Below are 23,141 nucleotides of genomic sequence, written 5' to 3'. Positions count from 1 at the left end.
GGGGGCTGGGGAGGGAACCGGGCTTATTTAGTCTGCAGAAGAGAAGAATGAGGGGGGATTTGATAGCAGCCTTCAACTACCTGAAGGGGGGTCCAAAGAGGATGGAGCTCGGCTGTTCTCAGTGGTGGCAGATGACAGAACAAGGAGCAATGGTCTCAAGTTGCAGTGGGGGAGGTCTAGGTTGGATAGTAGGAAAAACTATTTCACTGGGAGGGTGGTGAAGCATTGGAATGGGTTACCTAGGGCGGTGGTGAAATCACCTTCCTTAGAGGATTTTAAGGCCTGGCTTGACAAAGGCCTGGTTGGGATGATTTAGTTGGGGTTGGTCCTGCTTTGAGCAAAGGATGATGGACTAGATGACCTCCTGAGGTCTCTTCCAACCATAATCTTCTATGATTCTATTATGTGAGGGAAGAGAAAGGTTTTGCCAAGAACCCTTGCCAATGCCCCATTGCTATAGTAAAATGATGTATTTATTATCCCTATAACATCTCATAGGACAGCATGGGGCTCATTTTACTTGAGGATGATGTACAAAGTCCAGTTTTAAACCTGATTTCCAGTGATCCACATTTTTCATACCTAGGACCTGATCCAAGCCCACAGACATTGATAGGAGCTTTTCTGTTGATGATGATTGCTTTGAATCAGACCCCTAATGTATAGACAGCTAATCATCCACCTGAAAATCATCCTCAGTGATAAAGATACTATACAGGTACTAATCTGCTTTATCTCTCCACACAGGTAATAAACTGTGATCTTTGTGCGACCCCTTTTTCCTTTCCAGCTCCACTTCACTGTATATTAACACAATTTGCTATATCAAATCTAAACTCTTGAGGGCAAGAGCTTTTTCTCTTTGTTTGTCATGTAAAATACTTAATGTACTTCTATAATCTGTAAAAAATTACTAGAAACATGAGAGGCAAGGAACAAACAAGACAAACTCATAAATGATCATGAATTTTCCGTACTGAAGTCCATTGTTTCCCAGTTTTATTTAGCTCTACTAACTCAAAGTGCCACATTTAGGCTGCCATCTCAAATCAATAGTATGGAAACAAAAGATGGGCTTCAAACCAACCCTCATAAAAGATTTGTAAAGCTGTGGGCACACTATAAAGAAATCTGATAAAAGATCATTTTAGTTTTTTTAAAAAGGGTTACTAACAAGCAGTAAGTAGTGTGCTATAATAGTTCTGGTGAGAGCTGAACAGGGGGTGAGGGGTTATGACATGAAGTGACGGAGTTTGTTATTCAGCTCTTTTTCTTTAGTAAGTAAGTCCATGCTGTGTTTCTTGTAAGCATCAAACTGCATCCAGAGCTCACTGTATGCTTGCTCACTTCCCTCCACACGTCGCTGCAGCTCTTGGACCCTTAGGTTGCTGTCCACTGCTGCTACCTCTCTCACAAAGCGCTCCTCTGCTGTCAGCCTGGCCCTCTCTGCAATCTCCAGTTTCTTCTCCAGCTGCTGAATTTCTCGTTGCTTCTCCTGCAGTGTCTTGCCCCTCTCCATAGCCAGATGCAGCAGCTCCTCTTTCTCACGGCTCACCCTCTCCAACTTGGCTTGCAGCTCGCTGCCCTCAGCCTTTTGCTGACTTTCTGCCTGCTCCACCTGTGCAACAATTTGGCAATGCTTCTCCTCCAGACTTTGCAGCTGGCTTCGCAGTAAACCAGTTTCCTTGGCATGGACACTGGCTTGTTGGCGCTGAGCTTCCAGCAGCTCCTTCTCTCGCTCCTGGGCTCTGTGGCTCTCTTGAGCACATCTCTCCTTTAAGGAATCTACCTCCTGAGAGAGCCTCTTCCCCTGGGAAGTGAGTTGGAGGACCGCAGCCTCCTTCTCCTTCAGAGCCTGGCTGAAAAGGGTTTGGTTTTCCTGCCTCAGGCGCTTATTTTCCTCCCTCAGCAGCATGTTCTGCTGCTTGTGCTCATCCTTGAAGCGGATCATGTCCTCATGGTTGGCAGCCAGGTCCATAAAGCGCTCCTCCAGCTGCTGGGCCCGCCGGGTCTGACTTTCAAGCCTCACACTATCCTCCATCCTCAACTCCTCCAGCTCCATGTTGAGACTCTCCAGTGCCTTGCAGCGCATTAGGGTATCATCTGCTCGCTTCTTCAATATGCAGATGAGCTGAGACTGCTCATGAAGGCGTGAGCGTAGCAGAGCTTTCTCCCCCTTCTCCCCATCAGAGAGCCCATGGAGCTTCTCCAGGGCCTCATACAGATCTCCCATGTCTCCTTTTGTCTCTAATTCAGCCTCCTTTGGATCATTTGTGGAGCAGGACATCTCGGGGTCCTTCTCATCCTGAGGCATGGAGCTGCTGTCTCCTGCAGAGTCTGTAACTCAAACTAGATAACAACAGCTTCTCTTAGTAACATTCAAAATTATTTAATTGCATTCAACAGTTCTAGTTTCCCAACCAACAGGGCTGCAATTGGTGGATATGCCCAGGAAGTTCTATTATATCACAAGTCAGGAGACCTGGACATTCCAGAACAGATTGCAGTTTGCCAACAGCTCTTGAACTGGTCACTTTCCTTGGCTCTGCAGATTGGGGAGGGGGGGAAAGAATCAAAACAGTATCTTAGATGTCTGTATACTAATGTGAGAAGTATGGGGAATAAGCAGGAAGAACTCAAAATGCTAGTAAATAAACACAACAACTATGGCATAGTTGGCTTCTCAGAGACTTGGTGGGATAATGCACATGACTGGAATATTGGTATAGAAGGATACAGCTTGCTCAGGAAGGACAGACGGGGAAAAGGGAGGAGCTGTTGCCTTATATAGTAAAAATTTATACACTTGGACTGAGGTTAAGCTGGAAATAGGAGACAGGTTTGTTGAAAGTCTCTTGGTAAGGATAAAAGGGGTAAAAATAAGGGTGATGTTATGGTAGGGGTCTACTACAGACCACCTAACCAGGAATAAGAGGTGGATGAGGCTTTTTTTAAACAACTAACAAAACCGTCCAAAGCACAGGACTTGGTGGTGATGGGGGACTTCAACTACTCAGATATCTGTTGGGAAAATAACACAGCAGGGCAGATTATCCAATAAATTCTTGGAATGTATTGGAGAAAAGTTTATTTCAGAAGGTGGAGAAAGCTACTAGGGGTGAGGCTGTTCTAGATTTGATTTTGGCAGATAGGGAGGAACTGGTTGAGAATTTGAAAGTGGATGGCAACTTGGGTGAACGTGATCATGAAATGGTAGAGTTCATGATTCTAAGGGAGAACAGCAAAATAAAGACAACGGATTTCACAAAGGCAGACTTTAGCAAACTCAGGGAGCTGGTAGGTAAGATACCATGGGAAGCAAGTCTAAGAGGAAAAACCATTGAAGACAGTTGGCAGTTTTTCAGAGAGACATTATTAAGTTTTTCTGACGCATGGCCAGAAAGGGTTAAGCATCCTGCAGGCTAAATGACCCAGAGTCAACTTGTAGAGACATGTTAGAAAAGTATGTAAATGGCAGTTAGGCCATATGAGATAGGTTAGAACTTTGAAATGCAAACCTGTATTGGTAGAGAATTAGAGGTGATACTAATAGTATGTGTGTCTTGTTCGATGTTAGCCATGTAAACAGACAGTTCCTTTCTATTACTATACCTATTGATTCAGAGATCAAAAGGAAATATTAACATTTAGATGAATCTTGGGTGAAATAGTATCATTGTCTATATGTCTCTTTAAAGCTGTATATGAGCTACGTAATGGATAAATTACTGGTGATGTTTGGGAAACAGAAGGTTACATCAAAAGCCTATTGTTCACCCAGGACTGTATTGTCAAGAGTATGCTAAAAAAAGACTGTATAAAAGACTCTTGAGACCTGATCCTTTCATCTCAGATCTGCTTGATGGTTCATGCCGGGGAAGCTTAAGCCACAAGGCTGAGATCTCCAGTCCGAACCTGGAATCACCCTGAATATAAACATTGGACTATAACCTATGAACTAACCTATGAACTAATTCTGTAAGAACTCTTTGCACCTACAAAGCTCACCATCTCCACCGTGAATCTGAATCTCAAGAACTGTTCTCATGTCTGTATGTATACTGATCTTTTAACCAATACTGTCTCCCTTTTCTTTTTTAATAAATTTTAGTTTAGTTAATAAGAATTGGCTGTAAGCGTGTATTTGGGTAAGATCTGAAATATTCATTATTAACCTGGGAGGTAATGTGTCTGATCCTTTGGGATTGGTAGAACTTTCTTATATGATGAAGATTTTCAGTAATCATCATATTTGACTTGGGTGTCTGGGTGGAGGCCTGTGGCTGGGTTGCTTTAAGGGAACTGTGTTGGCTTCTGGGTAACCAGTAAGGTATTATACAAGCTGTTTTGTGCTGGGATTGGTAAATCTAAGTATTGAGATATCCACCAGCTTTGGGGATTTTCTGCCCCATTCTTTGCAGTTCACCCTAATTGAGTAACTCCAGTGTGGCTCCCTGGGACCCCGGTCACAAGAACAAACTATCCAACTGCATAGAAAAGATAGGAAGTATGGCAAGAGACCACTCTGGCTTAACCAGGAGATCTTCAATGATCTAAAAATAAAAAAGAGTCCTACAAAAACTGGAAACTAGATCAAATTACAAAGAAGGAATATAAACAACACAAGTATGTAGAGAAAAAATTAGAAAGGCCAAGGCACAAAACGAGATCAAACTAGGTGGAGACATAAAAGGTAACAAGAAAACATTCTACAAATACATTAGAAGCAAGAGGAAGACCAAGGACAGGGTAGGCCTGTTACTCAATGAGGTGGGGAAAACAATAACAGAAAGTGTGGAAATGTCAGAGATGCTGAATGACTACTTTGTTTCAGTTTTCACCAAGAAGGTTGGTAGTGATTGGATGTCTAACATAGTGAATGCCAGTGAAAATGAGGTAGGATCTGAGGCTAAAATAAGGAAATAACAAATTAAAAATTACTGAGACAAGTTAGATGTCTTCAAGTCACCAGGGCCTGATGAAATGTATCCTAGAGTACTCAAGGAGCTGACTGCGGAGATATCTGAGTCATTAACAATTATCTTTGAAAAGTCATGGAAGACAGGAGAGAGTCCAGAAGACTGGAAAAGGGGAAATGTAGTGCCAATCTATAAAAAGGGAAATAAGAACAACCCAGGAAATTACAGACCAGTTATCTTAACTTCTGTACCTGGAAAGATAATGGAGCAAATAATTAAGCAATCAATTTGCAAACCTCTAGAAACTAATAAGGTGATAAGTAACAGCATGGATTTGTCAAGAACAAATCATGTCAGACAACCTGATACCTTTCTTTCACAGGGTAACAAGCCTTGTGGATGGGGGGGAGGGGGAACGAAGCAGTAGACATGGTATAGCTTGACTTTAGTAAGGCTTTTGATACTGTCTCACATGACCTTCTGATAAACAAACTAAGGGAATGCAATTTAGATGGAGAACTATAAGGTGGGTGTGTAACTGGTTGAAAAACCATTCCCAGAGAGTAGTTATCCATGGTTCACAGTCATGCTATAAAGGCATAATGAGTGGGGTCCCACAGGGATCAGTCCTGGGTCTGGTTCTGTACAATATCTTCATCAATGATTTAGATAATGGCATAGAGAGTACATTGCGGATGATAGCAAGCTGGAAGGGGTTGCAAGTACTTTGGAGGCTAGAATTAAAATTCCAAAATGATCTGGACAAACTGGAGAAATGGTCTGAAGTAAATAAAATGAAATTCAATAAGGATAAATGCAAAGTACTCCACTTAGGAAGGAACAATCAGTTGCACACACAGAAAATGGGAAATGACTGTCTAGGAAGGAGGACTGCAGAAAGGGATCTGGAGGTCATAGTGGACTACAAGCTAAATATGAGTCAACAGTATAATACTGTTGCAAAAAAAGCGAACATCATTCTGGGATGTATTAGCAGGAGTATCGTAAGCAAGACATGAGAAGTAATTCTTCCGCTCTACTCCACACGGATTAGGCCTCAACTGGAGTATTGTGTCCAGTTCTGGGCGCCACATTTCAAGAAAGATGTGGACAAATTGGAGAAAGTCCAGAGAAGAGCAACACAAATGACTAAAGGTCTAGAAAACATGACCTATGAGGGAAGATTGAAAAAAATGGGTTTGTTTAGTCTGGAAAAGAGAAGACTGAGAGGGGCCATAATAATAGTTCAAGTACATAAAAGTTGTTACAAGGAGGAGGGAGAAAAAATGTTTTTTTTTAACCTCTGAAGATAGGACAAGAAGCAATGGGCTTAAATTGCAGCAGGGGAGATTTAGGTTGAACATTAGGAAAAACTTCCTAATTGTCAGGGTGGTTAAGCAATGGAATAAATTGCCTAAGGAGGTTGTGGAATCTCCATCATTGGAGGATTTTAAGAGCAGGTTAGACAAACACCTGTCAGGGGATGGTCTAGATAATACTTAGTCCTGCCTTGAGTGCAGGGGACTGGACCAGATGACCTCTCAAGGTCCCTTCCTGTCCTATGATTCTATGATTCCCTGCTGCACCAATGCAAAGTTAAGGAAGCAGTGAAGAGAAGACACTTAGCCCTAGCCAGAAAAAAAAACCCAAATCTAAATAAGACTAGTACTTATTTATGTCCAGCTACCCCTAATGACAAACCCATGGCAGTTCTTTACTGCTGTGATTCCAGGCAAATATTGTCTGTTTATTTAACTATAACATTTTTAAGACAAATAAATCCTTACACAATTTTCTTCCCCTCTATTCCTCATTTCATATCTGTTATTAGAAACACAAATATAACGGGGGTTACTGGACTGGTCTTTTAACTGATTGTAAATTATTGTAAACAATGGCTGGATATCTATGAATGAAAAGGGCTATATAAGTGCTAATTATTATTACTGAAGGTGAGTGATCTAATGGTTAAAGCACAGGGTTGGAGACCTGGATTCTAATTTTTCCTTTGCCACTGACTTGCTGTATTATCTTGGGCATATCATAGAATCATAGAATATCAGAGTTGGAAGGGACCTCAAGAGGTCATCTAGTCCAACCCCCTGCTCAAAGCAGGACCAATTCCCAGCTAAATCATCCCAGCCAGGGCTTTGTCAAGCCGGGCCTTAAAAACCTCCAAGGAAGGAGACTCCACCACCTCCCTAGGTAACGCATTCCAGTGTTTCACCACCCTCCTAGTGAAATAGTTTTTCCTGATATCCAACCTGGACCTCCCCCACTGCAACTTGAGACCATTGCTCCTTGTTCTGTCATCTGCCACCACTGAGAACAGCCGAGCTCCATCCTCTTTGGAACCCCCCTTCAGGTAGTTGAAGGCTGCTATCAAATCCCCCCTCATTCTTCTCTTCTGGAGACTAAACAATCCCAGTTCCCTCAGCCTCTCCTCATAAGTCATGTGCTCCAGACCCCTAATCATTTTTGTTGCCCTCCGCTGGACTCTTTCCAATTTTTCCACATCCTTCTTGTAGTGTGGGGCCCAAAACTGGACACAGTATTCCAGATGAGGCCTCACCAATGTCGAATAAAGGGGAATGATCACGTTCCTCGATCTGCTGGCAATGCCCCTACTTATACAGCCCAAAATGCCGTTAGCCTTCTTGGCAACAAGAGCACACTGTTGACTCATATCCAGCTTCTCGTCCACTGTGACCCCTAGGTCCTTTTCTGCAGAACTGCTACCTAGCCATTCGGTCCCTAGTCTGTAGCAGTGCATGGGATTCTTCCGTCCTAAGTGCAGGACTCTGCACTTGTCCTTGTTGAACCTCATCAGGTTTTTTTCAGCCCAATCCTCTAATTTGTCTAGGTCCCTCTGTATCTACCACGCCTCCTAGTTTAGTGTCATCTGCAAACTTGCTGAGAGTGCAGTCCACACCATCCTCCAGATCATTAATAAAGATATTAAACAAAACCGGCCCCAGGACCGACCCTTGGGGCACTCCCCTTGAAACTGGCTGCCAACTAGACATGGAGCCATTGATCACTACCCGTTGAACCCGACGATCTAGCCAGCTTTCTATCCACCTTACAGTCCATTCATCCAGCCCATACTTCTTTAACTTGGCGGCAAGAATACTGTGGGAGACCGTATCAAAAGCTTTGCTAAAGTCAAGGAATAACACATCCACTGCTTTCCCCTCATCCACAGAGCCAGTTATCTCATCATAGAAGGCAATTAGGTTAGTCAGGCACGACTTCCCCTTCGTGAATCCATGCTGACTGTTCCTGATCACTTTCCTCTCCTCTAAATGTTTCATAATTGATTCCTTGAGGACCTGCTCCATGATTTTCCATCACCTGTCTATGGCTCAGTTTCCTCATCTGAAAAATGGGGAAAATATTTATATTATAGGAGCAGACTGGGACCCTATCATGCTCAGTGTCGCAGAAATGTGTGAAAAGACACTAAGTGCACTAAAGAGCTTCCACTCAAAGACACATGAATAGGGGTGTGTAAAACATACATGTAAATGAGCATGCTGAAAAGCAGCACATTTTGTTTTTAGATTGTGAGGTAGTGGTAGGATAAGAGGATAACAGGAAGTAGTGAGTCAATGCCAGGAAAGGGAAGGAAAAAGAGGCTAGAGGGCAAGGGAGGGAATGTGAAGAGCAGTGGGGGCATACAGCTAGTCAGCAGAGATTAAAGAACAGTCTCAGAGCTGTGTGGTGGTGGCCTTCTCCAGAGGGTGCCATCTCATATAGGTACACCAGTCCATGCACACCCGCTGCTGCTTTCCCTGCCTCCTGACAAATGGAAAGAATTGGAGGGGGGAGGAAAGAACCGGGTTTAGGTGGGCTGGGTGCAAGGGATGCAGGAGAACACGCTAAAGAGGATGGATTAAGAGTAGCATATAGGACGAGAATAGGAAAATGTTTCCTTACCAGATATTTTCTTTTCTCTGATTTGTCTGCCACTCCTACTGTAGGATTTCTGTCTCCATGGAGACAAGGGGCTGAATCAGACTCGAGTCATTCCACAGCTCCTGCCTGCGACTTGGCTACTTGGAAAGCTGCCAGGTGTTGTCAGGCCAACCCTGAAATAGCTGGGAGTGCTTCACAGCAAACAAATACCACTAACATTTTTTTAAAGATCTTGTAAAGAGAACTGGATATTCCAGAAGAGAAAATATTGAAATGAACTGCAGGCCTGAACTCAGAAAGAGCTGGAGAGGTCACATTGTCAGGCTGTAAACTTCAGGGCAGGGGCCTTGTCTTCATACCTGTCTCCACGCTGAAGATAATGAGATATGGACCCTGCCCCAAAGAGCAATGAAGGATCTAGGCATGAGGTGAAAGAGAAGAGCAAACAGCAAAAGCAATGTACTTGGAGAGAGAGGTCATGCATATGTCTTATTTGCTCTACTAACGTGTGGGGGGGAAGTGTATGTACTGTATGTGCAGTTGACAGAGAGGCTGGGCACAGATTATAGCTTTTTAAGTAGGGTAAGAGAGTTGGTGTGGGTGGGTGAGCAGGCTCAGGTTTATAGAAGCTGGGAATGGGCAACAGGGAATGGATCGCTTGATTACCTGTTTATTCCCTCTGGGGCACCTGGCATTGGCCACTGTCAGAAGACAGGATACTGGGCTAGATAGACCTTTGGTCTGACTGTGTATGGCCGTTCTTATATAGGCTTCCCTGGCAAATTAAGTGCATTTTTAGGTGGGATTTGATGGGCTAGAACAGAGGGGAGCACATGCTGCCTATAGGGCAGCATGGACAGAGGCCTGAATGAGAATGGGAAATATACGTGATGGGGGCTGTTAGGTGGCTTCTGTGCAGCAAAGATGGCAACAAAAAGAAATTCGAACAGAAAGATAGGCAGAAGCCAGAGCATGTAGGCAAGGGGAAAATCCTCTCTTTTCCACTTTATTCATGTTTGACAATACTGATTTTGGAACAGGGAGGTAAAGTTATGTCAAGGCTAGTCATATATGTGGGAAATTTGTTTCCAGGTGGGCAGATTATATGCATTTGTGATAAATGAAGGGGCGGGGGGGAGGTAGCTTCCTTTTATGGATCCAGTCAGCCAGTTAGCTCTAAAATCCCTTTTAGTAGCTGTTCTCTACTTGCTTTACCTGTAAAAGGTTAAAGAGTCTCCCTGCATAGGCAAAAAGAAGGGAGTGGGCACCTGACCGAAAGAGCCAATGGGAAGGCTAAAACTTTTTAAAATTGGGAAAAAACTTCCCCTTTCTCTGTCTGTGTTGTTCTCGCGAAGAAGCAGAGACAGGGCTGGTTCTATCTGTACGAAGCTTGGGGCTAGGTATGAAAAATCATCTAAACCATACCTAGAAACTACTCACTTGAAACCTCCAGATACGTAAGTAGATCAAGAAATGTCTAGGAAGACACAAGTGGATTTATTTCTTTATAGCTTGCGGACTGTTCTGTTCTAACCCCAACTGCTTTTGTTTTGCTTGTAACCTTTACGATGGACCTCAAGAAGATTATTCTTGATGCTGAATTTTTGTAAGTGGGGTTTTTAAATCTAGCAATAGGCTGAGTTTTCAATGTATTTTCTTTCCTTTTGTTTTTAATAAAATGTACCTTTTTTAAGAACAGGATTGGATTGTGTGTCCTAGGAGGTTTGTGCATATGTTGTTTAATTAGCTGGTGGCAACAGCTGATTTCCTTTGTTTTCTTTCTCAGCTCTTCCCTGTGGGGGGGGGGTGTGTGTGAAAGAGCTTGAGGGTACCCCACAGGAAGGAATTTCCAAGTGTGCCTTCTGGGGTCCTCAAAGGGGTTTTGCAGCTAGGTGGTGGCAGCATCCACCATCCAAGGTCAGAGAAAAGCTGTAACCTTGTGAATTTAATACAAGCCTGGAGTGGCCAGTATTAATTTTTAGAATCCTTGTGGGCCCCCACCTTCTGCACTCAAAGTGCCAGAGTGGGGAATCAGCCTTGACAGCAATGTTTTTAAAAGATAGTAGGCACTTTAGACTCATCAGAAGCGCTGATGTACTATGGCTTGTGACAGTTTTGCTAGAAGGAAAGTTTATTGGAAGAACAGACATCAGGTGTCTATTATCTTAAAAAGTGATCAACACATAACTGCTTACAGCGTATAGGCTCCTTCATAAAGAGTAATTGGAGCTTAGTTCAAGACAGCTATTGACTCACTGGCATGCACTTTCCTAGAAGGTTGTCGTTTGCCTTCTTGTACTGTGTCTCAAGTACATGCCCCGAGAGACCTGGCTATGGATGACATGGAAGCCTTCTTCCCTTGACTGCAGGGTGGCAGAGTATGTCTCTGCTGCAGCTGGGAGTGAGTCTTCCAGCCTGGATAGACAAACTCGCACTAGCTCAGCCCAAGCTAGCACTGTAAAAACACCAGCGTGGACGTTGTGGCACAGGTGACACACCTGACCCTCTGGGTCTAACCTTGGGTGGCTAGCCCAAGTCTCTGCTGCTGCCACAATGGTGTCACTGCTCTTAGTGCGCTAGCTCAGTCCAAGCTAGTGCAAGGCTGGCTACCCACTTGCTCTCAGCTGCAGTGGAGACATACCCAAGCAAAACAAACAAGGAAGTTGGCTTCCTGAAGCCTTTTGTCTTGACAGCTGAACCCTGGATATTAAAAACAAATTCCTCTAGGTTTTTTTCTATCAAAGCAAATGTTAGTAGCTTAGTCAAAGGCACATAGTGCTTTAGTGTAGGGTTGTTTGCACACAGAGTGATAAAAAGTCCATATTGGTTAAGTGAAGAATATTCAAGGGACTATTACGAATAAGTAAATACTTTTGTTAAATGCAGTTTTAAAAATATTAGATCTTTTCACCACAACATTCGTCGAGTGTTAAAATTCTTCCTGCCCGCAGGGTAAGTGCACTGATTAATACTAAGTTCCTGTTAAAACAATTTAAAAGGAAAAAGCCAGTTTTCCGGACAGGGAATTTTAAGGCTCCAGTGTTGTAAATAAACCCATATACCATTTTACTGGCATGTGTTTTCCAAAGACAATGCAATTTCTTCGATATTTGATTTGTTGCATTTCTTTGCACCGCAATATAGTCTACTGAAAAGGCTTTCAGTGGAAGCCAGTGTATTTTCCTTTTAGGGTATGAGGTTACGCAGTAAAACAACACTAAAGCTTAGTAAACTTAGCTGTTAAAAGGAAAGTAATAGCTTTTAGGATCTGAGCCAAAGCCCACTGAAATCAACGGGCTGTGAACCGGGGCTTTCATGAAGATATCCTACAGTTTTCTAACACTGCACTACTGAGCACTGCTATATTTTTAAAGGCTACTGTTGAGACTGGCTCAGTTGACCTTGCATAGTTCACTGTAGGCTTGAAGGTGGCATGTTTGATATAGTGACTCATTTTTGCCTTAGTAGAAAAAAGCCCAATGTGGTGGTCTGGAAAAGTACTTAATCTTCTGGGCATGCTACAACAGCGATGTATTTGCCAAGATTTTGGGGGAAGGTTGAGGCTGTGTTCCTGACAGGGGCTAAAGGGTCTGTTTTGTTCCTTTGGTTTATTGGTTGTTCAAGTTAATTTATATAGAATTGTTTACTGCTACTGGTTAGCCAGGTGATTACAAGTGTAATTAATTATTTGGTCATGGAAAGCTTCTATAGGGGTGCGTTTTTTTTTTTAAAATTTAAATCTAAAATAAAATTATGATAATGATGTATTTTGAGTACCGGTGAGCACTGGCTTTTGAGGTAGCTGCATTATAGTCTTAGTATCAATACCAAGAATGATGAAGGAAAAATGGGATATCTGATTACTATTCTAATTGACCAAAGGCTTGGTCTGGTTATCCTAATTTGAGCACTCCCAGAGATGTCTGTCTGTACAAAAGATTATTACATGGCTCCCTGTCTGAAGAGTTTCAGTCCAAAGATGCCCGGTTCCAATCCTATCTATAAACTCCTGAAACTATTTTTAAACAAAAATAATGTATTCAAGGACTTGTCTACGTGGTGCATTAGTGTGCCCCAGATGAGGTGTAAATTCTAGTGTTCACAAGCCTGTCCCACACTAACTTCTGTGTGGACTCTATTGGCTCACACTAGAGGTTCCCTAGTATGCACTGACATAGCACGGTTTGAAATAGTGCTACATCACTGCACATCAGGGATCACACAGATCGTGCACACCAGCATGTTGTGCATGAGCTAATTCACCATGTAGACAAGCCTTCAGTTGCACACAAAATATGCACTTATATATTTATAAGTTAGCCAGTGGAAAGTTGCAGATAGAGCACACAATAATCTACTTTTGCATGTGCAACCAAATGTGCAGGTAATGTCCTTTATAAAAATATGCACCTCCTCACATCAAACAAATCAGAATGTAGTGTGAATACAAAAAAAATTAATTATGCACATACACTCCTCAGTTCAGAAAAAAAAATAATATATAAAAAGATACATCAGGCAATTTTTGTACCTCCAAGCTTCAGAAATATTGAGATTTCCAAGTTAGTTGGAAGCAATGCAACCATGACCCTACATGGGTGGTTCTGAAAAATTCCACCCAAAATGCCTAATGTAGTTAGACACTCAATTTCTATTGAAAGTCAATGGGAATTGGGCACTTAACTCCTTTAGTGACTTTTGAAATTCTCAAAATTTCCCCCTCCCTTGATTCATATTCGTAATTTAATAAAGTATAGGATGCATTACCAGATTCTAGACCTATAGTAGTTGCAATAAATAAATACGCAAGTGCATCATATGCATTTATTTTGAGTACTGTGACTTTCAATAATGCAATATGAAAATTTCACAGATATATTTGATATGAAATGCAAATATAGTATAATTGATCAGATGTGTATTTTAATTGAGCAGTTACTTCTCTGAACACAACTATAGCTTTAATAGGCTGCTTTTAGTTAAAAACAGTGTAAGAATAATACATTTATATGTTTTTTACATTCAAACTTTTAGTTACATAAAATGCTATAGAATTGAAATTTGCTTGCTATTTTCTTTAAAGAACTACACAATTCCTGCTGTGTTGTAGTGGTGGCACCAAAGTGCATACAGAAGTCTTGACACACCCAAAAGACCAATCCAACAATAGACTTGGGTACAGATAGTGTCTACGCTTAAAATAAATATCCAATTTATTCATCAATAATAAAATGAGCAACTTAATGGGTGAAGAGATCCTTCAGAGTAACATTTAAATACAGTAAATTCAACTTCATTGCGTCCATACAGAATCTATAATTTAGAGATACAATAACAAAACTAGTATATGTACTACATATACAGTCAAACCCTCTTTATGGCTCAAGCTCTGAGAACTTAAAACTAGAGATGGAATTCCCCGTCATGAACTCTAGCAAAGGGTGTAACCGCCAGAGACTTGAACATACCATTAAAATTAAGCTGCAAACTCACAGTGAATATGAATATAGCGACCTACTGTTAGCTTATTTTAAAATACCACACAAAAGACCCTGGGAAATAGACTAAGTTGTTGCTTTTTGGGTGCATTATTTAGCGAATCACCAACATTTTGCACTATTCCAGGTGACCCCACACACAAACACACCCCTTGTAATTGGACCACTGAATTTCAATAGTATATTCTTTATTTAGTTCATTTTCAGTGAGCAAGAAGTAAAAGGCCTTTAGTTTAAAAAAAAATAATCTGAAAGCAGAAAAGTTTAATTTGCATTACGTAGTAACATTTAGCAGCACAAAATAAAATAACAGAACAGAGGCTGTCTACAGATCTACTGTAGTACACACACTTTTATAGAATTCCTCCAAGTTCCTCATTTTATTATTTCCTTCCCCTCCCAAGATCCAACAAGTAAATATTTTGGACACTAGCAATTAGAAAGTCATCTTATTTTGTCAGCTTTGCTACCATTATCATCCGGAGTGGCAGTGTATCTTCTACCCATGTGTTTGGTGAGCTCATCATTCTCTCCCATAGGGTGGTTTCATCTGACGTGGAGTCCATCCAGTCCACTGCAGTACCATAGCTTTTGCCTTAGAAAAACGTAAGATATTATTTAAAAGGAAACTTTAAGCACTTTTTTAAAATTGCCACCACAGTTAAGAGTAGACTCTAGGGCAAATCTCCACATATGAACACAAATCAGCAATTTCCCCTCTTCTGAAAGCTTTTGACTTACCCTACAGAGTTAGCTGACAATTTTCATGGTGTGATTCTGCATTTTCTATACATGTACAACTCCCATCAAACCCAATTAATGGGAGTTGTGCCTACATAGGAACTAGATAACATCTCAGTATTCTCATGTGTTTGGTTTTTCTTGTTTGCTATTTATTAGCTCATAATGTCAGGATCCCTAGTAAATAAGAAAGTAAGTCAATATTTTCAAACTTTGGTTCCTAAAGTTCAGCATCTAAATCAGTGGCCTGATTTTCCCATTGACAGAAGCTGTGGTTGCTCAGTACCTCTTGGGAAGCAAAAAAAAAATAGCATCAGGTCACTGATTCAGATACCAAAATGTAAGTTTAGCTGCTTAATTTCAGGAGTCAAGTTTGAAATTTGTGACCCCAATTTTTAAATTTGCTTTTGACTATTATAATCCTAATGAACTGTACTAAAAAGTTCTCTTCTCTGGGAAAAGTCAATTTTCCATGAGTTTGCTAAAGAAACTTTAAACACTTTTTACTTGTTGTCTTCAGTTTGGGAAAAGAAGGGATTTCCTCTCCACGGGCTGAATTGTCATTTTGCGGTGAAATGGTTTCTCTATGAAAGTGACAAAGAGAATCAGGGGAAAAAAATCAAGTTCACTTTTACTTGGGGAATATTCATATTTTAATTTTAAAATGTTTATTTTCAACACACACAATTTTTACTGTCAAGAAAGAAGGCCAAATTTCTCCTTGAAACAAAACCTTGAGTATTTGGGAACACATTAATTTTAGCAAAATTGATCATTTCACACAGTTCTACTGAAAGGGTCTATTCTCAACACTAGAAGCATGTACAACTCTACTTATTTATCACACACTGATGTTGAGCTTACTGCCTTAGTGTCTAGCTGCCCCACAATTTTAAAAACACCAAGACTTGCGGAGATTCACTTTCAGTTAACTTTAGTAGGCATGACAGAAGAGAATTGGGATTTAAGTATTTACTCAAGTTTAGTGTTGCCACAGATCTTATTTTTAGACTCGAGTTTTTCACATGTGCTCCAGTTGTCCTTTTTTTAAATTTATGCTCTGAACATCACACTTCAATTGCCATAAGAACACTGTTTGCCAAATACTAAGCTAATTCAGAGGATAATAAACCATGCCAGAATGTACCTAGCCCATGGTGCATGTTATATATGGATGTAAGATGATGGGAATTTACTTCATGATTCTGCAATGTTTGATTTAATTATTCCTATCATACCATGTGTAACTAATAATTTCAAGATTATCCAGCCACAGTATTAATGTTAATAGATTTACCAAATGGGGTACACCTCAGGGAAAATAAATGTATTTTTGCAAACTTAGAAAGATTTAGCAATAACCTTGCTAAGATCTCACTTAACTGGGTTTCCATAGGGAAAAAAAATCTGTCATGTTAATTGCCAAGGAGTTCACATAAGGAAAGAGTTGAAAGAAACACACCTCAGAAATTGGGGTTTTCTGCTTTACATTTATTGTATGCTAAATTCCTCTTTCTTCTTTTGCTGCTCTAGTCACACTTCTCTGAGTCCCTTCTCTGACTTCCTGTTTTTTATACTGCCTCTTATTCAACCTCTACAATCCTCATCTTCCAGGCCCCCTCCAATCTTGCCTCAACATATATCTGCATTTTTATTTCCTTCTTTCCCCGCCTCCATTTTTACCAATCTCCATCTTCTATCCACCAAACTTCACTCTTAAGTTGCCTCTTCTGCCGAAAGACACTTCACATTTCTCCCATATGCACCTCTTCTCTTCCTCAATTCCCTTCTTTAAACCCCCTTCTTCCATGAATCCCTCCTCCGAGCACTGCCATCTTCACATCATGGTTATGTGTCTGAATCAGTTCATAAATTGATAGCAAGTTTTTTGGTGCAGAGACTGTGTATTCTGTGCTTTGTAAAGTGCTATGTACATGGAAAGAGAGACATAAGATTTCTAATCTAATCTGAGATCTTCTCTAACTTGCTTGTACCCCTTAACAGGACCCTACTCCTGCTCTGTGACTGTGTACTGCATTTTGGGATCCCCGCTGCATGAAAGGTGATTTTCTAAATTAAGCCTAATGCCTGCAAGTTTGCTCAGTGATATTTTGCACACAGAGGGAAAAATGGAGAGGCAAGACAAGTAAATGGAGATCCAGGTTGTATTTTGCAAGTTAAGGATTAATTTAATAAATGATCAGTACCTGTTCCCATTCCTATCCTGAGACCTCCCAGAAAGCGATTGGCTAGTTTGTTGTGGTCCCAGACTGTAAGTTCTACACACGCTTCTTTCAAATCATCAGCTCTAAAGCCATCATAAACCATGGTGTGGTTGAACACTGGGCTTGTAGTTTTCACCACTGCTCTTGTTTTCTGGCGACTTTTCCTACTAGTATCTGGAAGAATGGTACTTTGGAAAGAGAAAACACTGGCAGATTATATTAAAAAAACTGAGGGCTACATTAACATTCTCTTTTATATGAATAATATAGCTACAGGTTGACATTCTCATTAATATACTATGGGCTCTGAGATTGGGGGAAGAGGAAACGTGCCCACCCTCTTCAGAGAGCCTGAGGTCAGGGCTGTTGGAACTAATCACCTCCACACCTCAGAAGATGGAAGAGATAGGTGGATGGGGCAGGGAGGAGACTTAGGAGAACTCAGTTATTGATTTCCAGCCAGTGAGTGCCCTGCTTGTCTTGCTGCTGCCAGAGATTCCTCAGTCACTTGGTCTCTAATGCCCTCCCTATGGCTTTATAATCCCCTGCCGGGAGGAGAGGAGACAGGGCAGTTTTCCCTCCTTTCCCACCTACTGCATGTCTTCCCTCCAAGTAGGACATCCATCCATCCACTCCAACTTGGTTTGTTTAAAATGCACAATAAATAAAGCTAGTTGCATTAGAGTTAGCCCTGGTGGTTGATGGGACTGGCAGTCAGTTTTGACTAGCCAGTCAGTCAACCAGGAAGTCGGGGCATAAAGTGCAAGGTTGGAACTTGCCATATACATGGTGTCCCACGGGTGAGTGAAATGCATCAGCCCCACAGGGCATCTTGCAAGGCAGCATCTGGGAAGTCTCTCACTCTCACATGCATGAATTAAGGGTGGATTAATTAGCATAATTTTATTCATCCCACTATTGCGGTTACCATTTAACAAAAGAGTTGATCTTGTTGCTCCTCAGGAGAGGGAGGTCATTGCATTCCTTCACCCAGATGTGGACCTCTCCAGTGGACGGGGTCTTGTTACCTTCGGAAGAGACAAATAGGAAACCAATATTCACTCCCCTTAGAAATTAAATGTGAGCGGCAAAAGGAGGGAAGAAGTCAGAGAAGGTGACTGTTTAAATTTGGGAGGAAATAAATTCACAGCCATCATACCAAACAAAGGCATTTGTACCATATGTATGCCAAACAAATCCCGAAGAAAGCAGACAGAAGGGCAGGTGCATTTCCCTGTAGTTTCAGTTGGATTAGGTTATTCTAGACTTCCTGTCCCAAATCCTCACTTGCTGTTGTACTGTGCCACATTCCTCCTCAGAAATGGCAAAATTTCAATGGTGGGTGAGGTAACTCCTATCCTCTAATACTTACCCTCTCTTTTGTGGGAAATAGTAAATAGGTGCACAATTTGCTTGTTTTGCATACACACTGGCACAGCTGGGGCCAGCTTTACAACTTACCTGCCTGCAGCTGGTGTGAACTAATACTCAAAGAGCACCCAAAGATAAGATTTAAGTGCACATGCCAAAGCATCTAAATGGTCACTGATCTGATCTTGAGAGGATTCCTCTACTCTTCTTATTACTTCCCAATTGCCTCCATCGCGCCCAACTCAGCTACCGAAGATGCTGACAGGAAGGAGTGAATTTGTTTCTTATTGGGTGCCAGCCCACCCCAGCCAATTATTAATTGTCAGATAACAAATGACTCAGATCATTATCACTATTATAAACTAGGTACTAAGCAATTATCGTTCTTTCCCACATTCACAGCCTCTTGAGCTCAGTGCACAGCTACTGTTTGCTTAGCATACGGGTGTTTGCCTGACTGTTAATGAGCACTACAGTAACTAGTGGTGAAGCAGGATCTCATTCCTCCTTCTCTTTTAGGTATGTAATCCAACTAGTCGCTAAAAGCCCATGCTGTCATCCAGGTGTAATTCCTAACGTCGTGTGTATAAAAAAAAAAGCTGAAAATAGCTGAGAACTTAAACTGAATGGTAACAGACTGAATCCCAATGATGACTGAGCCCGATGATATTGTAAAACAAAAAGAGCTCTCAACTGTGCTTGTAGCGGTTTCCATCACTTAATTCTGATTCAGACCTTCTAGACTTTGGAGTGACAATCTTGGAATCTTACTACATAGATTTATATAACAAGAGTGTCTTGCTTCCTTAATAAAAAACACTGAATAAGTCATGGTCCTGAAGTGAGTTCATGGTCAGGTAAGCTTGATTCTATAGAAAAATTTCTACTCTTTAGGAAAAAGGTAGTTGAACTTTGGGAAATATATTCCCAAGAGGCTATCGAAACTAAAACAAACAAAATAAAGAATGAGCACATACCCCCGACAGGCTGTGGGACATACTGAAGGGCTAGTTTAATCTCTCCTCTGTTCTCTAGTTCAAGAGCTGCTGCTGGAGTCTGAAAATTAAAACAAAAAACTCTGGTCATGTTCTGGTATAATGCAATACCCCTTTTATAGCATTCCTTGTGTGTCTCACTTGTAATGAGGCAATGCCAGAAAGCAGGAAATTTTGCTTTGATACTTATTAGAAATTCTACTTCACACACATGGGTAGCCATTATAGATTACATGTACAAATTGCTATGCAAAAGTTTTCTACAGGAGTGATAGGTTTTAGTGAATTATGATGTGAAGCAGAATTTCTCTATTGCCAACTGAAGATTTTCTTGCATTCTTACCTTCCTCAGTTTACAGGCAAACAAGAGTTTATGGGAGGAGTTTAACCCCTGGAGTGCACCTTCAGATGTAGATAGGTGCCTCTTTTGCTAAGGTACTGATAAAGCCCTATGATTGTAGATCATTCTCAAAAGAGATTTCTCCACAGTTTTGCTGCCCTCCCACCCTTCATTGTGTCATGTCTAAAATTAGAACATATGCTCTTTGGAGTAGTAGCCTTTTCTTATGTGCATTTGGAAGCACCTAGCACACTTTTGAGCACTGTAAAAAGTAACATGCAGACTAAAATACCAAAGCAACTTTCAAAAATAGGTAGGCTCTAAGCGGATAGAATGCTTGTTACTATCCTGTAGAACTACTTTAATTAGAAGACCACTTGCCACCTCTTTGGCTTTTGGCTAAGGCCTTACCTACTTACTTGCAGAAAATTTTAAACCAGTTTAGTTAAACCAATGCAAAAAGGCCGTGTGGACACAATTTGATTTAGAAGTAGTGGTTTACTTAAAATTTAGCTAGAATTGACTTAAGCCAGTTGTAAACCAAGTTGAGAGTGCCCACACAGCCTTTAGCTATACCAGTACAGTGTTCTCTGGAAGACATGTCCTTGGATCAAGCGTAGCATCATTTTAATATGTATCCTGTATATATAAATTACTCTATCTGCAAGGGGATGCAATTGATGGTCTATGCCTCCAGTAATAATATGTAGCCACAAAGGCTGGAAGTTCAACTTGGGATTCCCATTCCTCAGGCTGGTCGAGAGAACAGAGTCAGACTCCTGGGGGTACAAACTGCTTCTCTCTGAAAGCATCCCTACTGGCAAGCCACTCATTGGCACAAGGAAAGGTCTCAACATTGTATGTCTTATCTGCCTGCCTGCAAGAAGCATTTCTATAACTGTAGCCACAACAAAAATGCTCAAGCAGGAAAAAAAAGAGAGAATGGGGGACCTCAGAATATAAAGATGGGCAGAAGCCTGTGACTGGATAGAGATCACGTCTCATTCGTACATGCAATACAATAAACACCTAAGAACTTACCCTAGGCTTAAGCAGGAACCAGTTCATCTGCTTATTCAGTTTGTCATTCCAGTCCCATGTTCCCAAATCAAGTTCCACCTCACCTAGGAAACTATTGCGCCCAAAGGTGTCATTGTGCCAGACAGAGAGATTCAGTCTCTGGGTCTTTACCAGTGCCTTGTCAATTTTATACTGCAAGAAGAGTGAAGCAAAAGAATTACAATTTAAACAAGGCAGCAGAGACGCTGGAACAAATTGTACAGTGGGGGTGCGGAGAGCCATTGAACCAAACTGTAAACCCCGTATATAATGGAAACCACTTAAAGCCAGGGGGTGCAGCAGCACCTAAGCAAGGGACTATTTCATCAACACTCAAGAATCCAGGAGTGATCGAGAATTGGATTTCCCAGTACGACTGGCCTTCTCCTTTCAACAACCCATTTAGGTCCATCAGAGACATGTAGAAAATTATGGCCACTGTACATATTTGAGACTCTAGTTCAAACAGTTTAAATTCATATTCATCTCACATTTGTTCGTAAGAAATACAGAAAAATCAGTACATCCAATTCAGTAGATCTAAACATACTGAATAATACTTGGCCAGCTATCTTCAAATATCTGTACATACAGTTATTTAATCTTCACTGCACTCCTGTGAGCTAGCGAAATATTATCCCCATTTTGCAGATGGAGAAGTTAAGCTACTTGCTGAGGTTACACAAGTCAATGGCGAGTTTAGAACAGAACAGAACTCAGGAGTGCCTGATCTCCAATCCTGTGCTCAGACCACTAGACCATACTTCCCTCCATACCTGTTTTCAGAAACCAAGTCACTCCGTCCAATGCTAGTTGAGGAAATACATGTATAAGTGAAAGGAAAGGATATGCTGGGTGTCACAGAGTGTCTGGTCCCATCTGTGCCATAATAAGTTAGCTGCTTTCCAGCCTATTGGGATCAAGTGATAGCTTAATGGACAACTGGGCCTTACAGAAGGACAGAGAGCTCAGACTGGGTTGGAACCACAGGGAGCAAACAAGCTGCTGTGGTAGACCCTGAGCCAGAGTCTACAGGAGGCCAGATACTCCAAGGGAACCAGCCTGGAGGCCAGTGCTCTATATGAACTAGCCTCTGTTTGTCAGAGGGTGAAGATGGATGGCAGGAGAGAGATCACTTGATCATTGCCTGTTAGGTTCACTCCCTCTGGGGCACCTGGCATTGGCACTGTCGGCAGGCAGGATGCTGGGCTGGATGGACTCTTGGTCTGACCCAATATGGCCATTCTTATGTTCTTATGAGGGAAGACTCAAAGGTAGCCCAGAAAAGGGCTGAGAATAGGGCCTAGAGAGCCTGCTGAAGAGAATCCATAAAGGACAGGGAAACCTTTTTGTTTACTGGGACTTTCAGTTGGACTTTTGGGGTTACGTTTGTTTGTGATTTGGACAGAGGGCCAAGCTACATCTCCAGCATGGACCTGTGTGTGGAGAGCCAAGGAGACCCATCTTGGGAAAGGAAGCTGAGGGAGCGAGTGCTGGTAGTGCCATGCTTGAACACAAGGGGGCACAATGGGGCAGCTGCATACTACAATACTGGGCAATAAGAAAGGGCTTCTCGGCTCTCTGTGAGCTGAGGGGTGAAAACATTATCTATCGTTAGGCTGGGGCCTCAAGAAATTTTTGCCATTGACTTGCTCTGTGCTTCGGTTTCCCTTATCTGTAAAATGAAAACAATAGCCTTGCTTTGGAAAGTGTTTTGCAATCTCTAGATGTAAAGTGCTAATTATATTACTGTCTCTCCTCTTCTCTAAACACTAAAATCCTGAATCTAAGGTATCAAACTGGAAAAACATTCAACAACGCCACTTAAAATACTCAACACAGAATAAAAATGGAGAATTCTATTTTGGGGCCACATGAATATGGGGCCTTGAAAAATCTCAATTCCTGGTATTTCAAGATGTACATTTGCATCATTTATGTGTTCACCTAGTAAATATTAAATAAGTACCCGCAATATTTCATTATAGACTGGATTCAATGTTTTCTTTTTCACAGAGGTCTTCCTTTTCCCCAGCTTGTATTTCTCTGGAAGCAGGTAAGTCTTTACATATCTA

At 41.5% G+C, this 23,141-nt stretch overlaps 2 protein-coding genes across 9 annotated transcripts in view; both read right to left on the bottom strand.

Moving 5' to 3' along the window:
- Positions 1-455: 455 nt before the first annotated feature.
- Positions 456-8,940, bottom strand: CCDC89 (coiled-coil domain containing 89). Its single transcript, XM_054015730.1, has 2 exons — positions 8,859-8,940; positions 456-2,349 (listed from the first exon to the last, which is right to left on the bottom strand). Exon 2 carries the CDS (start codon positions 2,312-2,314, stop codon positions 1,232-1,234), a length of 1,083 nt encoding a protein of 360 aa, XP_053871705.1. The 5' UTR covers positions 2,315-2,349; positions 8,859-8,940; the 3' UTR covers positions 456-1,231.
- Positions 8,941-13,647: 4,707 nt separating this feature from the next.
- The window catches only part of SYTL2 (synaptotagmin like 2), an 82,351-nt gene continuing 72,857 nt past the window's right edge, over positions 13,648-23,141 (bottom strand). For all 8 annotated transcript variants that reach the window (XM_054015720.1, XM_054015725.1, XM_054015724.1 and 5 more), the window contains 6 exons: positions 23,036-23,138; positions 21,049-21,219; positions 19,650-19,728; positions 18,230-18,329; positions 17,284-17,489; positions 13,648-14,930 (listed from right to left, as the gene is read on the bottom strand). In XM_054015720.1, the coding sequence (XP_053871695.1) occupies positions 14,785-14,930; positions 17,284-17,489; positions 18,230-18,329; positions 19,650-19,728; positions 21,049-21,219; positions 23,036-23,138 (805 nt within the window). In that variant the 3' untranslated portion in view covers positions 13,648-14,784. The remainder of the gene's footprint in view (positions 14,931-17,283; positions 17,490-18,229; positions 18,330-19,649; positions 19,729-21,048; positions 21,220-23,035; positions 23,139-23,141) is intronic.

Source organism: Malaclemys terrapin, chromosome 1 (genome assembly GCF_027887155.1).
Source record: "Malaclemys terrapin pileata isolate rMalTer1 chromosome 1, rMalTer1.hap1, whole genome shotgun sequence".
Lineage (NCBI taxonomy): Eukaryota > Metazoa > Chordata > Testudines > Emydidae > Malaclemys > Malaclemys terrapin.
The sequence above is the reverse complement of the archived record's forward strand: the minus strand, read 5'-3'. Positions and strand labels throughout refer to the sequence as shown.

Excerpts from the sequence above, each read along its gene's own strand:
- CCDC89 (XM_054015730.1), bottom strand. The coding sequence starts at position 2,314 with ATGCCTCAGGATGAGAAGGACCCCGAGATGTCCTGCTCCACAAATGAT.